Below are 23,227 nucleotides of genomic sequence, written 5' to 3'. Positions count from 1 at the left end.
GAGTCTTGTTCCTCACAAGCACTTAATTGCATTTCAGATGGTTCTTCACAATAGCCAACACATGCTTTGTTACAGTTACGACTTCATCAGGTCTTCGTATCTCAATTCTCGAAATATGCACAATGTTGCTCATACTTAGTACAAGCCACTAGTCCACCCTATTCAGAGAAAGAATAAGGTCAATGGTGGATACTGTAGATTCCGATATTTTTAGATACAACTAGAACCATTATTTTGGTAGTTCACCTGTAGTCAGTATGCTGCGAGTTGCTGTCTGCAATATGGTAATACGGATCCATGTATGGCCCGCAATCTCCAATTTATTCCGCACTGCTAGTATGAGTTGAGTTACGGAGTTTCTCTGAATAGGGTGGTGGAAAAACTGTTGTATATATGAATTTGCACGTGCCATATGGGTGTATGACAATGAGGTATCCTGCAGGAATTTCCTAACTCAGTTATGCACCTTTTTTATAGATTTGTTTAAACCCAGAGTGCTTTAAGCATATAAGACGGCCCCTACAGTTATCTCTAGTTAGTCATTGTTGAAATCTCTCTTTTCCATAACAAAGACACTCAAGATTTCCCCACTACAGTCACAGATTTATGGAGTCTATTCTAGAGGGTAATTTATGTGTCCTTGAATAGACATAGTGGATTGTAAACTCAAAATTATAATGTCAGGTTGAAATCTTACATTAATTGCATTAATGCCTCTTAGATTTTACCGTAGGTGGCAACCATCTCTTTAAATTTGTGAGAAAGCGTATCCAGGGTGTAATATGTAATCTAATACTAAACTGAAATCTTAGATTAATTGCATGAATGCTTCTTAGATTTTACTGTAGTTGGCAACCATCTCTTTAAATGTGTGAGAAAGTGTATCCAGGGTGTAATATGTAATCTAATACTAAATTGAAATTTCCATCCACCCAATAAGGTTCAAGTAGCTGAGCGAGTTATATTGCAAAATCCACTGAATGTGCTCATCATCCAAGTTGTCGCCATAATAACTGGTAACAGATACAGGCTAATCAGCACACTGAAGATTTTCAGAACAGTTGGAATACAGGAAATAAAGTGCTTATCATTGTATTTTTTGTGTGAGATAGACACATCAAGTGTGTCATGTAGTTGTACATAATCTTCTGTTTTCAGAAACCAGATTCTAACAAATCAAGCTGTTATCCATAAAGGAACATTTCTAGTTGCAAAATCAGCATGTCAGAATAACGTCAAGTATTGCAAACCTGGCTGTGTTTTCCCTGGTTGTGGAGGCGAGTCACATTCCTTGCCATTATTGAAACATCAAACTTTGGTTTTGCATTTTGACAACGTACCAGCACCCGTCTGTGCTGCTCAAGACCTTGAACATACTAAGAAATATATTCCAAATAGTGAATACCACAGTGTTCAAAACTGACAACCATTCATCAAGTAAAGACAGAGGTTTGAAAGCAATAGCATAAAAGTGCCAAATTATTGCAAAATTGGCCAGCCCATCAGTGATACCCCTCACCCAAAGAACTTCTTCCTCTTCTTGGCTGCTATCTACAACCGCTGATGGGTTCCATCCACCTTCCCCTCCAGTATCCTGAAAATATACAAAACAGAGTCTATTTTCAAAATAATTGGCTTCTAACTTTGTGCTAAAACAAAAGTCCATGTCTTCATGACTTAAGCTAAAGTTGGGTGTATTACTTCATTACCACCACGAGGAAAGCTGGATCTTGGAGGTTTGCTATAATATTGTGCTTTTGAAATTGGTTGCCAACTGAAGCCAATAATGCTAATCCAGCACTAGGTGACCCAGATCTTTTTTGACAGGTAAAGACCATTGTGTCAAACTAGGGCCATTTCATTTGGCAGAGGTTAAAGTGCAGAGACCCACATGAGTTCCCACCTTTACTTTTCAATAAATTTACTAAACCACCGTGGACAAATTCTCAAAGACAAAACGACGTGCTGCCACTCATGTGCAAATTTAATGCAAATGTACTTGAGTGTTAAAGGACCATATTGTGCCTTTGATGCCTTAGGTTCATAATTAGAAGAGACAGCCTATTGAAGAAGCAATAGTGGCAGTAAGCTCAATGGAGTAACAAGCACTGCAAAGCCAATGCGTCTGGGGTTAGCTGCCAGCCTTTAAGCTTTGTCAAAGCTTATTTGGATCAATGTTGGGAAAGCTGTCTAGCCCTTGTGATCCTTAAAAAGAAATTAGTTATAAAGAAAAATATATTTGGTCTCAAAAGGAACACATTTCAGAAGTGCTCCCCAACACTTAAGAGAACCACTGTGTGTGTGGATGTGCTCCTTATGAAAGGGTAGACTGCTGTCACTCAGTCATGTTAGTCAACGACTGAAGTAGGCTGAACCATTGCCCCACGCTGTGTGCTGTAGTTGGTGAAAGAATAATGTAAATGACACAAAAACAGACCAATGGATAAAAGGAACTGGCTGAATGCCTGTCTAAATAAGTATTATACATAACATTTTAGTAAAATCAAAAAGATTGTGGCTAGCGCCGGGACTAAAAACAGAGGTAATTCTCTTTGGTGGTCACCTTAAATCAAGGCACACGAGGACAATCCTGAGATGTTTCCCTTACCTCTTTTTACTCCCAAGAAACACCATATTATGGTTGTTGGCAGGCTTATAAATTCCAGACTTGGCAACATTCTTTAATGAGGGGCTTTCCAATGCTGCAAGATGTTCAAAATGCAGCAGGGCATCTGATTCGAAATGTCAGAGGACTGAAAGGTTTTCAGAAGGTAATACCTCTTTACATTGGCTTCCAGCTGCAAAACAGATCCTGATACAATTCTAGGCTTAATCTTTAGACACCTTAATAATCTGCCTCTACTCTGCCTCTGGGCTGAAGGCAGCAGACATTTCCCCGTTTTGCCTCTTCAAACCGCTAATTTAGCACTTGAAATTAACCAAAGAGCTGGGTTTAGATAGAAAGTTGATAACGGATTTTCCGTAATTAGTGCCCTGGAAAAAAAATATTATCATTATAAGCCCCAGGAAAAGAGTGAAATCTATCACTTTTTCAAGTTGGTCTTAGTTAAGTATGCAGATCTCCTTGTTGGGCATTATATTTTGTAATATGTTCAGTAGAGCCGCTTGGTACATTTTTATAATGTGACCCATTTAAATATATGAATATAAAAAATTCTGCCTCGGGTCTGCACTACTGTCATAAGTGAGAGTGTCCCTCCTACATCTGCATGTTGGCAACACCAGTTCCAAGACTCTACTGAACACTACAGGTGGAGGTGATCGGGCATTGAACTTTTGCATAATGTTTCTGTTTCTGCTGCCACATTTGTGACGTTTCAGCCTTCACTAGCTCATGGCTTTAATCTTCTCCTACTACATTATGATCATTTTAGACTTTAATCTTTAAACATTTTGAACTGGTGGAGATATCGTGATTTGCTCTGTATATTTTGATAAATGTTTTCTCCTTGGTGTAAATATAAGTCATGACGTTTGGGTCACTCTTCTTGACGCAGAACAGAAGAGGAAAGGTATTCTCATGTTCTTAGTCTAATGCAGTGCTCATCATTAAATACCAGTACCCAAATATCTTTGCATTTTGCAGTCGCTGTAAAAAAAAATCACATTTAAAGGGTTTAAGGTGAATAACTACATTCTCTGAATTTAATCACATGCTACCAAAGACATGCCCATTGGAGGCTGGTGGTTGGCAAACATTGAGAAAAACAACGAAAATGATCAAGCATTTAAAATCAAAATCACTATAATGACCAAAATGTAACAGGAAACTAATACAGATCGTTACTAAAGCTTTACCTACTATAAACTTAGTGCTGTAAATTATATATTGAATACTGCTACTAAAGAAAAGCATATTGGAGACCCACACCTATAAAAAATTTAGTAACTGCTAATTAAAAGGTGAAGCAATCACCTCTTTCCCTTGTTGATTTCATAGCCAGGAAAAAAAAGAAAATGACAGTGTTAGAGACTTTGGAGTAAAGCAGATGTGTGGTGTCATAATTTCAGACTCGTAAATAGATTCCAATGTTTCATATTACTGCTCGGTAAAAATTGATGTTGTATTATATTGTATTACATAGTGCTTCATAACTCCGAGAAGGCTGGAAAGCACTTTGATATCCATCAATACCCGGTAGGAGTGATTTGAAGGGTGTTTATTAGAGAATGCTGTATGTGAGAGGAGATGGGTGAGGTGCGTAAAGGTTCAGAGACATGCATCAAACATGGAGCAGCCTGAGTTGCAGTGCTTAAGCATGTAATGTTGCAGAGTGTCAGGATAGATGCAATTGCCCACACCTACTTTCCAACTTATTAGCATAGATCATAAAGACAAGTGGGCATAGTCCAGGAAAAAAAACTATGTTTCTTGCTATCCGGAAACCGAGAAGGTTGTCAGTTCTCCTTATTCGAGTAGGTGGTTAGTTTCAAAATCTGACTGTCTGGATGGAGAAGGAGGTTCCACCAGTTTGTGCTTTCTGTAATAGAGGTACAAAGAGTAAACTTACACATCATCGTTTTAAATATCGATGGGCTACGCTCCCTTCTGTAATTTCGATATTGATAAAACAATCATCATTCATTTGGGTATGATGAACACTTATTATTAAAAGTATTAAGATAAAATGTACTTTGTGGCAAGCTCTAAGACCCCAGTTTATTATTAATGTTAACAGCCTGTTGGCCATTGGGAATAAGAATACGGGTGGACCCTGATAGCTACATGTAGTATTTTTTTTAAAGAATATATTTTATTGGTTTTTGCCACAGTCATGCACTTGGAATCATTGTATATAAATAAAAGCAAAGATGTACTATTGTTAATTAAACAATATCATATTTTGGAAACGAAACCATAAACAAGCTGCGATTAATACAGAAAAATGACTTTACTATAGAGAATTGTCTGTGTCCCTATGTCACATCCCCAGCAGATGAACATTGTCCTCAGTCTGTTGGCGGTAAGTATACTTTGCGTGTTAGCCATATAAAAATACCTCTGAGTCTAGTGAAGCAGTGCTTGATCATGATGAGTTCAGCACATTAGCACAATGCCTCTCTAGTTGGCCCATTGCTTCCATATGCATGTGTGTTTCTTGTCGCATCGCCTAGCCCGAAATTCTGGCTCCCCCAATCCCATGCAGCCATCCCCCACCTCTTCCAAACACCCAAAAGAGACAAAGATTCAGCCTTCAAAGCACAAGCTATATCCCGTTTGGCCATGGTATTACATTGGTAAGGCCGAGGAAGAGCAAGTGACACTTATATCTGTTCCCACCTATGTCATCTGCAATGTGTAATGATGCCAGTCATGGCGTGCAGTGAAGGTTCCAGCCTAACACCTCAGCCTAGCTCGAGAACACCCCCCTCCAGAATCTGGTTACGGTCGGGCTGGACCATACTGTATGTAAGAAGGTGGCTTCTTCCCCGCCGAAGCCCAGGTATTCAGGAGATGCTAGAAGCCCCGCCTCCCAGAGCCTTAAGTGTGTATAATATGATCTATGTAGGTATTTGAGCTGAATCAGACGCAAACGTGAGGAGATTGCAGCCCGGCGAGGAGATTCTAGCGCCTCCCTCCGATCGTCATTATCTATGGAGCCCACATCTAACTGCCAGGTCTCTCTGAGTGTTTCCAGCATTGGGGTACTATGGGTAATTAGCGTCTGATATTTTTGGGGAATTTTATGTTCCCCTAGGACACCCATAAGGAGCTTTCCTGCTAGAGGGCTGAATTCAGGGAGGTCTGTATGGTGTTTACGGTATGATGTTCGTGCATGGCGAAGTTGCAGGAACTTCTAGAATTGGGTGCGGGCATGGAGAAATTCCTCTGGTAATTCTAGAAAGGAGCTACATGTGTTATTTTGATGTAGGCAGGTGATTGTCTGCAAGCAATACAGAGAAACATGTTTTACAGCGTATACAATCTCAGAAGGTAGCCCTTAATTCACAGCGCCTTGAATTATGTAGTTCAATTCAGGAAGAGCCTGTAATGTACAACGTTGTAATGACTAAGCTGAAGCCACCTTGTGTGGTCATATGGAATTGTTCCCATGTGTATTGGTGTTTCCATGACCTTATTCATCTTGATTCTTTTTATAGGTGGTTGGGCAGCTTGGTCAGAATGGACACTATGCAACGAGGAAGGGATTCAGTACAGAAGCCGGTACTGTGAATTCCACAACCCTGGCCCCTCCCAGTGCAACGGAAACAGTACCCAGTACCGAGAGTGCCTATACAATGAAATTCCTGGTATGTACAACCCCTACTCGCAAGGCCCATAAACCCTGGAAGAGTAATGGAAGGCAAAACTGTTCTTTTTAAATGTATGCTATTCCATTTTTTCTAGCCAATGAACAAACTTGATAAAGGTGTTCAAAAAGAGCGGCTAAGAACAGTGAAGCTGACTGTTCCCCTCACATGTTGCACTCTTCAGCAACTTCATCGCATAAGGGTTCTCTTGAAAATGTTTTTGGGCAGTGCACCGTAATTATGACGTTGAAATGCTGAACCACTTTAATAAGCAAAAACAATATATATTAATAAAGAAACAGTACAGTAAGTTAAAAACCTTTTGTCCCTCCCTCTCAGAAAAAAACACATTTGCCGCTGCTTGATGACAAGAGGCAGAGCTTCCATTTTAATGTCTGCTCACTGTTTCACAATTGTCATTCATCGCACCAAAGAAAATGCATATGAAAATGCACATTCCCTAATTACCAACTACACACAAAACAACCCCTTTTTGCAGCGGTGCACTGAAAATGTTCAACTGCTAATCAAGTCAAAAGGAAAAACCAGTTAATATGGAAATGTTCACTTTGACCATCCTTTTTGCTTCAGTGATTTTGCACAAAATCCACAAACCTGCCATGATCCTACAGCCGTGGCATTCTAAAGGTGACTGTCTCAGAGGGATTGTAATTTTTATACTACACAATAGTGGGTTTTTATTTTTACTTGATGAATCACTGATGTTGCCTTATATCAGCAGCAACTACCAAATAACAAAAATATTGTCTGCTTATATGGTGACTACAAAAGTGGCGTCTCAGAAGAATAACTTTCTTTTTTTTCCCTCCTGTGCTCAGTGATCTTGCCGGCATCCAGCATTGATGAAAGCGTGCACTGTGGAGGTAGAGTGAACTACATTTTGTATTTTAATCTCTCCCTTTATGAATCGGCCTCTGATTTAATTCAAGACACCTCCGGCGACATGCATTAATCTGCAGCTTCCCATGCAGCGGCGAGCTCCCTGCCCAGGGGAGTCTAATTGTCTGGGCCAGATTGCCAGGATGTCATATTACCTAATTCTCAATGTCAAAAAAATAGATCTGGGTGTCCCATGCCAGCTCTCCCTTCCCCACCTCTTCCATCTTCAGCAGCGTTTCAAAGCGACACTTTCTGCTGAACTGTCTAGCAGAAATATTGATGGCCTGGCTAAATGTTTTTTTCATTTGATGACTGAAAACCGAGGCTTAGTGTTTCAGCAATTTCTTAGCAGGGCTGTTCAGTGTATTGCTATTTTCATGGGCTGATCATTTAAGGATAAATAGATTGTTAAGTCCAAGACTTTTAACACAAAGAAGGGAAATGCTATAATTTTACATAAAAGAATTTTAGGAATGTGAAAACGGGGAAAATGTTTTTTTTTCTTCTTTGTAATTGAATATACCATGTGTACGTCCCCTGCCTGAGAATGGTAGAGATAGGCCAGTGCCTTGACCAAATACATTTTCATTATCAAAAGGCTTTGTCACTTCCAGAGATATTTTGTATTTATTTAGAAAACTCAGATTTTGAATTGATTGAAAGGAAGGGTGTGTGTGTGGAATTTTTTTTATAAATGTGTGTGTGTATATATATATGTGTGTATATATATATATATATATATATATATATTATGTATATATATATTATGTATATATATATTATATATATATATATTATATGTATATATATATATATATATATATATATATATGTGTATATATATATATATATATATATATATATATATATATATATATATATATATATATATATAATGTGTAAGTGTGGACTTGTTCGCACCACATGTAGCAGAAGGGCCTTTTGTCATGTGTCCCGCTCCAAGTGACTGCACTTTGGTTAATCTTCTTCCCACTCCGGGAAGTCAAAGGCAGTTTTGGAAACAAATATTTGTGCACAGTTCACTCGACCACCATTAACAAAATTCACTCTCCAGGCACTGCTTGCAATACTCAGTCTCCTACCAACATTTGCACAATAACCTGTCCAGCCACAGTTTTCTAGGGTAGCCCTTGAGCCAAAACGTGCACCACTCGCTCACCAAAGAAAATGTGCACCATTTTTTTTCATTTGTGCGTGTAAGCTAATTTCTGGCTTTCACAAAGTGGTGCCATTTGGCATATGGGTAAAACCGATCAGAGGGGGTGGGCATCTAACTGGGGGATTACCAGCAAAGTTGTGAGTTAATGGGTAATGACAAACTTGTGAAAGTCCTGTTTCCACACTGGATCTGGTCAGGATTTACTCCTGACAAGGACGTATATAAGTATCTCTAGGGATGAGGGTATAAAATAAATCGGTAAAAGCTTTTCCTGAGAGGAAAAATACTGTTACGCTAGAGAAACAAAAAGATTTAAAGTGCAATGCACTTTTGAGTTATACTTACTCAAGGAGGTGTTACACTTATGCATGTGTAACTATCTACATGTTGAGTATTCCTGGAAAGCCGAGATAATCGGACATTCCTGGAGTACTCCTGAAATTCTCTATAATTGCATAAGTCTCCAGGAATAAATATCTTTTTTAAATGGGCCTTTTAATTTTTTTCTTAAGAATTACTGCTTGATAATATGGATTTATAAATAGATGAATTTAAAGGCATGTTCTGAAAACTTGCAGGGAACGTAGTGCACGGCTGATGTTGGTGATCAAAGGTGGAATGATCAGGTGGTGTACAGGAGAGGTCCCTGCAAGTACAGTGGGGTGAGGTACTGTAATATGCGATATGCAATCACTGCACCTGGCAATTGATGCTAAAGTAGGTAGGGGTGGCAGGGGAAGGGGATAAACACACAGTTGCTCTAGGCCCCACTAACTCAAATGTGTACCAATACCGAGGGCGTCTCATGTCGAATGAGGATTGTGTGGATGGAAAATATATTATATATATATATATATATATATATATATATATATATATATATATATATATATATATATATATATATATATATATATATATATATTTCAAAATTTGTTCAGTTTTCTGTAAGGAAAAAATACAAGTAATAGTGCAGATAAAAACATTTAGGTACAGACATTCTTATTTAGCAATGTGCGGTAGGTGTCAAGACCAAGCAGGGGGGACTCAAGATACAGTACGGAAGGAGGGAGGAGGGAAAGGAACATATTTTTAATGCTAAAAACAAATGAGGGCATGAGGAAGATGAAGAGCACAAATAATGGGCAGTGCAAATTTGATTGATGCCACTGTCCTAGTTTATCTTCATCATTAAGCCCTTCCCTACTGCAAAGTTCGACTGTGCGCTCCTTCGGCTCTCCATGTGCTCACCAGTGGGCCTTTCCCTGGGTTAGCAGGCCCCTTAGTGCTCCAGGAAAAACTCGATCTTCTACCACAATGTCTTAATACTGACAGACGTGGACCCAGCCCATAAATATATTCCACAATTGAGCCATACATCATTCGACAGCCGGGCAGAGTGATCCCCGCACTGGCAGGTTGCAGAGAAATTCTGAAACTGTGACCAGGAGTGGAGCCGGCTCGTCTATCATCTTCAGCCACAGGCGTCCATCAAAGCGCGAGCTGGCGGAGCTGAGAGTGCGCAAAGGGGGCCGGCTGCGCAAAAGACCCTCACCTTTAAAATGCTCATGGCAATGATGGGGGTGGCATCGAGTGGAGAACACATTAACTGTTGGAAATATTTCTGAAGAGCAGAGGAAGGGGACTATTCTATTCTGTGTGCTGCCAAGAAAAGGCCCCACACAATGATGTTTGTGCTCACAATGGGTCTTTGTTTCAGAAGAAAAGGGAGCCATTGTATCAACATGAATGAATGGAGAGCCGCGTGCCAACGTGTCACTGTGAGACCATTGTACCAGTTGCTCGACGAATATGTACTTCTTGGAAATTGCTTCACATAAGCCCATGGCTGTATATCAGAGGTGCAGTGAAGGGGCAGGTGGAATACTTTCTAACGAAGCCAAAGGTGACTTAGAGAGATGGAGCGAGACCTTGAATTGCCCAGAATGTCATTGTCTACTGATCTGGGGCTCAAATTCAGAACTGTTCAAGTCCATCCCAGGCTTTCCACCACTAAAGTACACCTTTCGCCAGAACACATTCCCATCCTTTAAAAGGTATAGCGCCATGGATGCATGAGTTGAAATGATTGGTAGGCCTCTTCCCCCCCCCACCCGTAAAACAGTAGATCAGGGTAAAACGTGTAATTTGAGACATCATAGATGTGGCAGATCAGCTTCTCAGTAAACGAAAGGGTTGGCGACAAAGGGGACTAAACGCAAAAAACAGTTGTAAATTATGGCAAATATTTTACACACACATGCACAGTGGTAATTGAGCTATTTGGGCCCTGGTTAGGAGTTTGTTGGAATCCAGGTGCTTTATTGTGCCTGATAAATAACGATATCCGGGGTATATTATTTATTGGGCGGGGGGTATAAATTGCACCTATTATGAGTTTCTGGAAGATAATATGCGTATTTTGGTGCTTACCACACCAAAATCTGTATAGTTCTGTAAATACTGTACACTTTTCCCTTGTTAAATTCCAGAAGATTTGGCTTACCAAAATGTAATGAAGGGTGAGCTGTTAGAGCACCCATCATTACCGGATGCAGTATACACCACTCAACTTGTAAATCTGACCCCTGCACAAACACGGGTGTACGCAGACATCAGAAATCCCACTCCTAATCGGGGGCACGGTGTTTTTTGCAGGTTCACTAACTTCTGCATACAAACGGATGGCATGTATTAAATTTGCTAACAGTTTTTTCTTCATGAACATTGTGAAAACACAAGCCACTGGGGCGCTTTGCTACACTTTCGGCACCAAGTAGGCCCTGGCCATTTGGGTTTAAGTTATTTACTTGGATAGGTGTGGAAAATACATTACAATTTTTTTGACTATACACAGAGATATATTTTTGGGTGCCCCGCATGTCTAAAGCATGTTACCACTACTGGCATACATTTATGCACAGTTCACACTTTGTGAGTCAAGCGTAAAGCACACAATGGTAAAAATCACTATTATCAGGCGCAAGTCTGACTTCCACTTGGAACTAGGTTTAGTAAATCTGTCCAGAGCTTGTTGGTAGTAGTTCAAGAAACGTTGAGGAGCAATGCGTTCGGATTATTAAGTATATCACCGCATTAGGACTCTAAGGAAATAAAGCGGCAAGACATGGAAATACTTGCCAGTTGTGTGGCGCATGATGAGGAAAGGCAGGTGCAAGAAGCGTGTCAAGACTACAACTAACAAGGAGTCAATTGTAGTGTCAAGTGAGGATATGTAAGTGCATTAGGATATTACAGAGGGTGTGTTGGCTAGATGCACAGACAGAAGGCGTTTGTACTGTAGCTGAGATTTACACCTTTGTTTCCATGTGATTGGTCAGTGTCCCATTATGTAACCTGCACACACTGTGTCTTTGTCCAGGTAGGTGTTGAATTTAAATACAATCTCATATTCAGGAAATACACAATCTCCAAATCCTTATTGGTAAATTTAAATTTCCTTCAAAGATTTGCTCAGAATATGCCAAACTCTTCAAGAATTCCTCCCCGACAAAAGTAAGCCTCCCAAAAAGTTAGGCTATGATTAAACGCCAGAGTGAGCTGCGAATCGCAGAGTGGCATAAAGGGGTATTAGCAGCCTCTGATTGTCAGCAGGAGTCCAGAATTATATGTCGTGGACTATGCTACAAGATGTGGGAGCGGTTTTACAAATTACATTTTTAAAAGGTGTTTTTACCACAATTAGTCACCATAAAGTTATGAAAAGTATGCCTTAGCCAGCATCACTTCCATTAACTCACAGGCAACCATCAGAGTATGGAAACATGCCTTTTCACAAAATGTTCACAATTTATCTTTTTTCATAGATTGTGCCTGTTTGTTCAGCAATTTTAGAAAATATTTCTTTATATGTAAATGAATGATTTTACTCGATGATTACATTTGAGATCTTTTGGTCACTACCTAATTCTTTTGTCAGCTTTCTTCAATGTCTTTTTGGATTGTTAAAGTTGTGAACCCAAAACCATTCAAAAGTGGGACATTAAAGTAGCACTATCAGAAGGACATAAAGAATGCGTTCTCTTATCTTGTCATCGTAAAACAATTCAAGTAATAATAATAATAATAATAATCTTTATTCGGTTTTTTAGCGTTAGCAAAACCATAAAAGATAGTATTCAAACATTCACAGTAAAAAAATTGTAATTGAATATACATTTAAAAGCAGAAAAAGTACCTAAAGTTTACGTGAGATATGAAATAATCTTTTAGTTTACAGATTGTTTCTGTGTCTTATAATACACTTTAAAAAATTCAACACATGGTACACGGTGGTTTCAGAGTCCAAAGATTGAAGTGTCAACATAGCTGGACGACATTGTCTATATCCCCATTTTTTTAGTAAGGGGATAAGCCATATTTTTCGGTGGGTGTGGAAGAACTTGCAAAACAAAATTGTATGCATGGTGGACTGTTGAGAAAGATCATCGCATGGGCACGGGTCCATCTGAGTTTTCCAGTTATTTTTTTCCGGAAATGTCACTAATCTAAAAAAGAGGTTCATTCTGAACCTTGTTAGGAGCATCTTTTCGTATGCGGTGATCTCTAATGTCAAATAAAGCTGGATTTTTGGAGACTGCTGTATCAGAATTGTGTGCATGGCAGATTTTTTCGAGATCAGCGAAGACAGTCTCAGAGATTCCAAATGACTCAATGCGGTCTGTTTCAGTTCTTTTTTGGATATGTCTTTTAGGTGTTCTGGTTTATAATAATATTGTTGTAGACCCAGGTCGGAGAAGAAGTGTCTTACATAGGAGAGCCAAGCTATTTTGTGGGCGTGGTCCAGCTCCATAATGTCCTGTAAGATGCTCTTGGTCAAACTATTTTTTTCCGACAGCCAGACTCGCCTCCAAAGTAGGAGAGGTTGGATTTTAATTAAATCCTCAATATATGGGATTCCCAGTTCTATATGTGAGGCATAGGTGGAAGTGCCTCGTGGTGTTGATAGAAGGAATCTTATGAAGATATTTTCCTCTTTTTGAATAGAGCCAGAGGGAATGTGTCCCCAGATCCCTGCACCGTATAATGCGATGGATTGGCATTTCGCAGCGTAAATCTGTAGCAGTTCTACTTGGGGTCTTTTCCCAAGTTTGTTTGAGAATTTCATCAACGCCATAATTGCTCGCTTGAATAGATGTCTCCTAGCCTCAACCGCCGCTTTCCAGTTTAGGGCGTCATCGATCATAACCCCTAAGTAGGGGTATTGTGAGGTCTTTTCTACTTTTTGTTCTTTCAGGTAGATGGACTTAGGTGCTTTTCTTGGTCCACCGACCACCATGACAAAAGTTTTTTTGATGTTGATGTGCAAGTCCAGAGCACCCATGAAATCTGCATATTTAGATAAAGATTTCTGCAGTTCAATGGGGGTACGCGCTAATATAACTGCGTCGTCCGCATATAGTAGCGCGTGGATCAGGCGATCTTTTGCTCTGGGGAGGTCCCTTCCCCCTCTCAGCATGGTCTCTTCTAGTCCGTTGGTATACAGAGAGAAGAGGAAAGGGGCCAGGACACAGCCTTGCCTCACTCCCCGCTCTACTTTGAATGGCCTCGTCAGTTCACCTCTTGTCCCATACCTCACTTTCGCCGTGGCTTCACTGTAGAGCTCTCATAAGTAATCCAAGAGAGGGGGGTCTACCCCCATTTCGCTCAGCAGTGACCAAAGCTTAGCGTGCGAGACACAGTCGAATGCAGAGGACAAATCCACATAAACCATGTAAATGGCACCAGGTTTAGCGTGGGTGTATTTTGATGTTAACAGGCTTAGATTTAAGGCCTGTTCGATGGTTCCAAAACCCTCCCTGAACCCGAACTGTAGATCCGAGAGGATATTTTTATCTTCTACCCAGTGTTGTAGTTTTTCGAGGACGACTCTGCCCACTACTTTGCCCAAAGAGTCGAGAAGCGATATTGGTCGGTAGCACTTACGGTCTTGTCGATCCCCCTTCTTGAAAATTGGTACCATTGTAGAGGATGACCATGAGTCTAACAGACCAAGTTTAGTTGTTGCCATACAAACTCTTGTAATTATTGGTACCCAAAGGTCAGGAAGATGTTTAAATAAATCGACTGGGACCCCATCAGGGCCGGGGGCTTTCTTGCTCTTGCTTAGGGATAGCGCCAGTTCAAAAGTGGGACATTAAAGTAGCACTATCAGAAGGACATAAAGAATGCGTACTCTTATCTTGTCATCGTAAAACAATTCAAGTATTCAATCGCAAGAATTTGAGGTAAAGATGTACTCAATATGTGGTAGAGGAGAGCCTTACTAGGCTAGATGCCCTCTCTGGTGAGAAAATGACAGTCGTAGGCCAGTTTAGTAACACTCCTTCGTGTTGAGAATATTCTTCTCGTCTGTAAATTGCTCACAGTTATTAATGGAAACATTTTGAAATCTGGAATTTATTTTTCACGATCTATGTTAATACAAATTTGTCTCCTTTCCCATGGATTTATTGATTTTTTTGGTCTCTGGGCTTCCTTAAATATTGCTCACTTTGCCACTGGATTCAAGCAAGCCGGTCCAGGGAAGACATGGCTTGGCAGTTCGGGCTGGACTGTTCCCATGAGGCACAGGGTCAAGGCTGATTTGCATATGGCAAAAAGATGACCCCACCTGCAGAAAGTGGTGGGGGGTCCCTGAGACTCCTGTTTATCATTTATATTTTCCTAAGCTTTATGCTGAATCAGGGTGCACGCAGATGGGTCATTGGTGTTTGGTGTGTTATTTGATAGGGTAGTTGTTTGAATGCTGGTTCAAGTGGACTTTTGCCCAAAATAGATAGACGTCTATGAGTGTGCAAACCGCTATCATTGAAAACATAGACTGAAGAAGTCGTTTTCAAAATGGTGGTTGTGCAAATGGTGGTAGAGAAATTAAGCTCACAGACACAGTCTTCTTCACTGAGTGACCACTAGAGGCTCCAAAGTTCATTCGTAAGCAATGGAACCGCACCATCTTTCTCCAGGGGAGGTGGTTGATGTGGTAATATCCACAACAGAAACTAGCATCCAAATGACTTTGAAAGGAAAATCCTTCTTTTTAAAAACCGTCAAATAAAATGAGAAAAAAACACAAAATGAAGACCAGGAAATAGAAAAAAACAACTCTAGCCCACAAGAGCAGCTACCACATCAGGGTTCCAGGATATTAGTAATTAATACTAATTACATAAACACACACAGTTGCATGCAAATTTAGATGTTCCGTTTTAATGTTGGCTATCCTGCAAAGCTTTAATTTGTGCGGGCCTCAAAGCTATTTTTAGCCATTTTGAGCAGACGTCATATGTGACTGTGCATTGCAACATCTTGGCTTGCAGCAACCCAGGCCTGCCGCTCCCTGCGGCAGGCACATACTTTTGCAATCACCAAGGTGTATTGCTTCCATGCCTCATTTCGCTGCTGTCAGCCTGACACACCAGCTCGTTTCAGTTCGGATGGAGAAAGGAAGTGGGCTGAGAGAGCAGAACGCGCAAACTTATTTAACTCTGCCAGACAGCTCACGGCCCCGACACTGATTGCATTGCGGCTTCTGTCAGTGGAGGATGTAATGCGAAAACGTGTTAGCAATTAATGCTGTCACAACGAGCCTTGGAAGGATTAGGGCCATCTGAGTAGTAGAGCTTCACCAACCTCTAACAGGTGTTGAGGAAATTATTGGAGGCAGCTTTTTTAGCTAATGAGCAGGACCCACACAAATCAGACGCGGCACGAGTGCAATGGTCCGCAATGTGTGCAGGAAAAAGAGTCCCTGCAAAAGTCTACCCTGGACTGGGCCCTGGAGGATAAGACAGGCTGTGGGAGATGTTAACACATGAGCTGTACAGTCAGTGCTTCATTTGAGCCAGTGGTTTCAGGTGGGGCCCACTGGCACTCACATTTGGGGACCAGGATTTATTTTCTTATTACCAGACTTTGACCCAGAACAATTGAGAGAGAAATGCAGAAAATGGGAGAAGAAAAGAAGGAAGGGAAGGAAGGGAAAACGGTGGCAAAAGTAGAAACCAAGGGTAAAAAAAGAGAAGGGACACAGAGTGTATGGTGGTGGAGGAAAAGCATACAGTAGAATTAATAGTCGGCAGCCTTGATATTCTGCATCTCTGATACTTGGTAGCACTGGCCTTGGTCGTCTGAGAAATATTTGAGCCCTGGCTCTTATTGCTTTACAAATTAAGCACTGAGTACTGTACATGAGATAGGGTCTAAGGCGCCTCCTACTGACTCAAACCAAGAGACCCCGATTGTAACTCCAGCATATCCTTTAAAACACAATTGTATGAATCTTGACAAGTCGTTTTTAATTTATGTGCTTGAGTTCCATGATCTTCTTAAGCAACAATCTAAAAACCATTTGTATATGCTATACACAAAGTATATTTGCAGGGGCTTCACAAGCAAGCAGAAGGTAATCATTACTCAAGCTAAAAAAAAGGACTGGCCAAGTAACATGATTCCATGTCAAAATGTACATCCACGTCTTTCTCCTGGTGACATGATTAGATGACTTTATTTCCACCAACTTCTACGTAGCCTTTCATATTTAGTCTTACTTACTCACCATATATTTTGTGGCAGTTGTTACTCATTCAACAGTTATTGCAGCCAAGACCGTACTTTTTTTGGGGAGTTTTATATAGCGCGAACTTGACACAAAGGTATCGGGTATCGGAGCGCTTTACATGAGCACCAGTTGCGTTACATAAGGACACATTCATTGTCAGGCACGGGCAATAGTGATTTGCCTTGAATCACAGGATGTTGAGCGTCGTTGCCGAGACTCGAACCCGGTTCACCAGATTTGGGGTCGACCGCCCTAGCCATTAGGCCACATCCTCTCCCCTACATTGTTAACATGATGCATTTCAAAACCAAGGTGACAGATTTGAGCTAGTGGCTAGACTGATGGCTGTGGAATGTGAAAACCCGATTTTTAATCCTGGCTTCTATACTTGAATAAATTGTGTAAGATTGAATAACATGCTTGGTACCACAGTTCCCTTACGTACCAACACTGAGAATGTGTGCTACCAGGTTAACCTCTGTTGTGAAGTGGTATGTAAAAACAGACTAGGAATTTCCTTTCAGAACATATAAATAGTTAAGATGAGTAAGATATGAAAAAGTGGACCATAATCAAGCTTAATGTTTTCCTTTTGGTGCTTAAGAATCCTTTCAATGGTCCTTTCAAAGGTAACACTATTGTGCTATAAAGTGCACGTTTCTTTAGACAAGATAAAACTCTGTGTTGCATCCTCTTACAGGAAATCATTTAGCGATGTTAAAATGAATGCAAATACTACAAACGTATTAAATTTACAGTGCTAACATATGTGCACACTTACCGCATGGTGGTAGTATATATAATCATAGATGGGGAACAGTGATTTATTGGGATGTTTTTCACCCAAGGGGTTCTGAGTGACATCAAATAGACAATGAGAGCAAAGTTAGAGTTGTCTATGACATCACTCAGAAGCCTGAGGTGAAAGCATCACAAATAATTCACTTTTCACCCATCTTTAATATTATGTTATGTATGACTCTCCAAAATTATCTGCCCCTGTTCAACTGCTACGCAGGGGCCTATTAATGGGGGAACCATACATAACATGGCCTTTTCTCTCGGTCCCTAGGTTGATACCTTTGGTAAGAGGGTTTTTTCTTTCACCATCCAAGCACTGTGGTCAATTATTACAGTGTGCCTTTTGGGCTGAAAGCAACACACTGAAGGGAGTTGATTGCGCAAGTGTTGCCATACTCAAGCAATTGCTAATGGGCGATAAGCAGCAAAGTTCACCATCAGATGTAGGCGTAACACGGCTGAGTCGCTGGGCAGAGTGATTTCATTGTCAGTGGCACTAAGCCTCCATGCCTGGCTGAGAACCACTGGCTTGCCAGAGGATGTCTCATGGACATGCCCTTTGATGGCTCTCCCCTTCTTTGGTGAGAAGGCAGACTCAGCACTGGTGTGCTTCAAGGCTAGCAGAGTTACAGTCAGATCCTTGGGTCTATCCATAACCCCACACCAACCCCAGTCTGTCTTTCGCCCCTACGATGGCAATGGTAGTGGCTACCAACAGTGTCCTTTCCTGACCAGCCATGAATGCCAACAGGGTATTCTGCCCTTTTGTGGCTGTGGACACGGTTCTAATATCATGTGGGACCACCTGCCAGAGGTCAGGCCAGTCCATGACCTCCCAGCAGTCACAACCACCAATCCCCTTTAGTTTACCCTAACACCCGCATGGCCACCCAGTGGGAGGCAGGATTCACAATCACCTGCCCCACTATAAGTAGATACATCCGAAAAATGAGTTTTGCAGATCATCGAAAAGAGCTCCTCCATCCCTTTTCTGGAAACCCCTCTCCCCATGCCACCCACTTACAACTGACTGATGGAGGGCCTCCACTTTTTGATCTGTCAGGATGTTTTGGCACTTTTGGCCAAAGGAGCCATTATGAGGTTGCCGGCATCATGAGTAGGTCGTGATTGCTATTCCTGTTATTGCCTAGTGTCCAAAAAGGACTTAGGCCTTCCTAGACTTACATCTTCTCAACCTCTTCCTGAAAAAATATATGTTCAAAATGCTCACCATAGCTCAAGTCCTGTCTGCCCTGGACCCTGGAGAGAAGATGGTGGCGTTGGACCTGCAGGACGCATATTTCCACATCCCCGTCCTGCCAGCTGACAAGTGCTTCCTGCTATTCACAGTTGTCCGAGAGCACTTGCAGGTTGCTGTGCTCCCCTTAGGACTCACCAGCGCCCCTCAGGTGTTCACAAAAGTGATGGCAGATGTCACAGCACATCTGCGGTGGTCAGGGATTCCAGTCTTCAGCTACCTCGATGATTGGATGTTGAAGGTGGGTTCATCCAAGACATTCGTCTGCCACCTCTAGACAATGGTGGGCCTCCTGCATCCGCTGGGGTTCACTATACATGTGTTGAAGCCACACCTGACTCCTATTCCGATGCTCCCTTTCTTTAGGGCCGGTCTGGTGACAGTCCAGTTTTGGGCCTATCCTCCCGAACGGCGAGTCCAGGATATTCAGGCTATGATTCCAATGTTTCAATCTCTACCCTGCATTTTGATGAGACTGACTCTGAGGCTGTTGGGCTTCATAGTCTCCTGAATCCTTGTTGTAAAACATGCCTGTTCTCATATAAGGGCTTTGCAGTGTGACCTGAAGTTCCACTGGGCACAGCATCAGGGGAAACTCTCAGACCATGTCCAGATCTCTGAGGAAACTGAAAAGGACTTCCAGTGGTGGCTGACAGACCGCAATTGGTTCAGCAGCAGACCCCTTTCCCTTCCCCATCCATAGTAGGGGTTAGTAATAGATGTGTCGCTCCTGGGTTGGGGTGGCCATCTGAGAGCGGTGGAGATAAAGTCACTCTGGTCTCTGGCAGAGTCCTGGCGTCATCCAGCTGGCAGTGAAAGACTTTCTTCCTTCGAACAAGGGAAGGCTAGTGCAGGTGTTTACGGACAACACCACCGTAATGTGGTACTGCAACATAAAGGGTGCCGTTATAGACCTTTTGTCAAGAGGCCCTGTGCCTTTGTACAATGCTGGAATGTCAGGGCCGTTCCCTGGAAGTTCAACACCTGACATGCTCTCTGAACACCAGGGCAGACAAACTCAAGCATCAATGCCTAGCACATAACTAATTACATCTTCGCCCAGAGGTTGTGCAAGGTCTTTTTCAAGAGTGGAGAGTTCATTGGTTAGATCTGTTGGCTACTTCTGAGAAAGCAACTAATCAATGGGGAAGGATCACTTGTCCTGCATGAACCAGGGTATGCAAGAGGTAAGCGATGTGTCTCCAATAAAAAACCCTCATGCACGTGTTGGGAAGTAATGGTAGCGGTATATCTTGATTCTCCGCTCTTCATACACATGTGTGCATAATCATGGGGTTAGTTTTCGTTATGCAGCCTCCACCTGGAGGTTCTTACCCATGGTTAAAAAGAGTAGTGACCCAGTGATGTGGACAGTGTGCAGTTATAAATATCCGTACAGCCAGGTAAATATCTTTATTTGGTCTGGATTCGGATAGCTCCTGTTAGAGGAATGCTGAAAAAAGTGCGTTCTGTGAAATTGTTAGGAGTTCAGAACGCGCTAGCAATAGGTGAGGTAAAAGATGGCCGACATGTTTCAGCCCAATCTGCCGGTGAATCGGACTTATGGGCTTTCTTCAGGACCAATAGTGAATCGTGATAGTGGTGCAAGTCTACAATATTCTTGATCTTATTGCAAACAATGTGAGAAATAGGGAAATTATCAACCTGTTTCTTTTCTGTAAGGTCTCAATGTACCTGTAACGAATAAAACAAACGTTGACATAGAGGCATACAAGGGTAAGGGTAAAGGGAGACACATATAAATAGTACTTGACTACTGTTTCATCAAAAATCAAAATCGATTTTGTGGCAACTCAAAAAATGGCAATACTTTATAGATCCCTTAGTAATTGGCAGTGTCAACTCTCTCTTTCTCCGCAAATGTGTGGCATGCAAAAAGTAACCAATTCATGATATTAGTGATATTGGTAGTCTTCATACTAAGCATGCAGGACTGGTGTGATACCAAATCAGTGCTCGCTATGGCGCGTTCTTTAAAAGGCGTGCGTATTTGTTTAGAACATTAGAAAAAACTATTTCGGCGTGCATGCTCGTCATCTTTGCAATGCACGTTTTAATGTAGGTCCTGAATCTGGCTCAAAGGTAATAGTTGTAAACATACCTTTTTTTTTAAAAAACCTTTATTTTTGTAGCAGGAAGCACATGGGTATCATCAGCCCTGTAACATCATATCCATATATACCCCCGGGTATGTACATAGAGTAGAACCTGTAGCACGGCCCTTTAGCCCACATCCCTGAGGCTGGGCGGCGCATCCTTGATCAGTCATCAAAACATTTGCCATATTCTTCCCTTCGGACTTTCCATGTCTCATCAAAATCCCCGCATTTTATATTTTTTATCTCCCTCCCCCCACCCCCCAAACTGCGTTCTGTAAAACCTAGAGAAAAACATTCCCCAACTTGGAAATCGCCACATCATACCTTTCGTAGCACCTTAAAATTGACTCATCGGCCTCGTAATCAGAATCTCACACTGCCCCTACTTCCCCCTCCCGACAGCGCTCTGTAGAGCATTACAATACTCCTCATGTTGGTATCTTCTTGGCGTTGTGCACCTCCCCCTTCTATTTCAATACGGGGTCAAGTTCAATCCCACTCATTATCGTTGTCCCCTGTGAACAGCCCTTCCCCTCTCACTGGCCTCCTTCAAGACCGTCATATTGTCTCCATTTTGCCCACACTTTCTTGAATTTCCTGGGGCAGCCTCTGGCCTTGTATGTCACTCTTTCAGCCATCATGTATAGATCCAAACCTCTCCTCCATTCCCCTACCTCTGGTGTCTCTGCGGCTCCCCAATGCTTCGCGATGTCTCTCTTGGCTACCACTAGTGCTAGTACCAGGAAAATTAGTAGTGGGCGTGGAAGGTCCACTTCATTTGTCATGCCCAGCAATGCCAGCTTGGGGTCCCGCACTAATTCCACACCCAGGACTTCCCCTAATTCCGTGAAGATGTGAGCCCAGTATACTTGTATGTTGTCGCAGGACCATATAGTGTGGTAGAAGTCCCCTTGCTGCTGTCGGCATCTGAGACACGTGGGATCTGTTATTTTCCCCGCCTTAAGAAGGCGCACTCTATCGAAATATGTCCAGTGTAGTACATTTAACTGAATGAGTCGCAGCCTGGACTTGATCGCCACCTCCTGGGGGTGCATCAGGACTATCTCCCAATCTAGATCTTCCATCTCCCCCACGTCTGCCTCCCAAATCCCTCTCAGTTTCCTTAGGTCACCTAGCATGTTGTTGGTTAGTGTCTTGTATGTGAGGGAGACCGCCTGATGTACCATTTGTTCCTGGAGTAGTCTGCCTTCTAGCGGAGCGTATTCCGGTATGTCTGTGAGCGTGATATTTTGTACCCTCCACGCATGTGCCAGCTGGGTGTGTTTGAAGAGTTGTGAGCGATGTAGTCCAAATTCTACCTGTAGCATGGTGAACGATTTCAATTCTCCCTTACATATCACGTCCCCAATATGTGAAATACCTATATCGTCCCACCTTTGGAAACCCTTTAGTTTTTTAAGTTCTGACAGCCATTGGCAGTGCCAAAGCGGTGTCTGTCGTGTCGGTCTACCCTCCCATCCCATACGTCTCGTGGCACGTGTCCAGGCCCGCAGCGTGATCGTTGTCACCGGCAGGAGCGCTCTCCGCACCTTCCCTCCGTACAGGTAATGGAGTATGTTATGAGGTGACAGCTTGTGCCGCTCCAGCGCGTATGTCGGGTGTTCGGCCGGGGCGTGAATCCAGTCGTTTATAGGTGTCAGGTGTTCCGCCCAGTAATACGCCTCTATATTAGGCAGGGAGATCCCCCGCTGTATTGGTGCCGTTGAAGTGTCTGGAGGGCGATTCGAGGTTGTTTCCCTAGCCACAGGAACGAACGCAGGTCTGCGTGTATTTTGGGGAGTGCCGTAGCCGGGAGTGGGGAGTATTCATTTTGAAGTGCATAGAGGAATTTTGGGAGGGTGATCATTTTGTACATTGCTGCCCTGCCTAGTAGGGTGAGTGGCAATTGTCTCCATCTGTTCATGTCCTCCGTTGCATTGGACATAACTCGCTCTACATTTCTGCTGAATGAAAGTGCCCCATCCAGTGTGACATATACACCCAGGTATTGAAACCCCTCAGCGGTGGTGAGCAGTTGTTCAGGCAGAATCCCCCACTTGTCGGCCCCCTGTGGGTCATAAAGGACTGACTTGTTCCAATTAATTGTATGGCCC

General features: G+C 42.2%; 1 protein-coding gene across 1 annotated transcript in view; it reads left to right on the top strand.

Annotated features, from left to right (window-relative positions):
• SEMA5B (semaphorin 5B) overlaps positions 1-23,227 on the top strand; it is an 848,743-nt gene that overhangs the window by 773,724 nt on the left and 51,792 nt on the right. Inside the window, exons 20-21 of the mRNA XM_086957072.1 lie at positions 6,124-6,273; positions 7,113-7,157. Of these exons, the coding sequence (XP_086813198.1) occupies positions 6,124-6,273; positions 7,113-7,157 (195 nt within the window). The remainder of the gene's footprint in view (positions 1-6,123; positions 6,274-7,112; positions 7,158-23,227) is intronic.

The sequence above is a fragment of the Lissotriton vulgaris genome, chromosome 2_1 (assembly GCF_964263255.1).
Source record: "Lissotriton vulgaris chromosome 2_1, aLisVul1.2, whole genome shotgun sequence".
In the NCBI taxonomy this organism is placed as follows: Eukaryota; Metazoa; Chordata; class Amphibia; order Caudata; family Salamandridae; genus Lissotriton; species Lissotriton vulgaris.
Note: the sequence above shows the minus strand (reverse complement) of the source record. Positions and strands in the feature narration are given on the sequence as shown.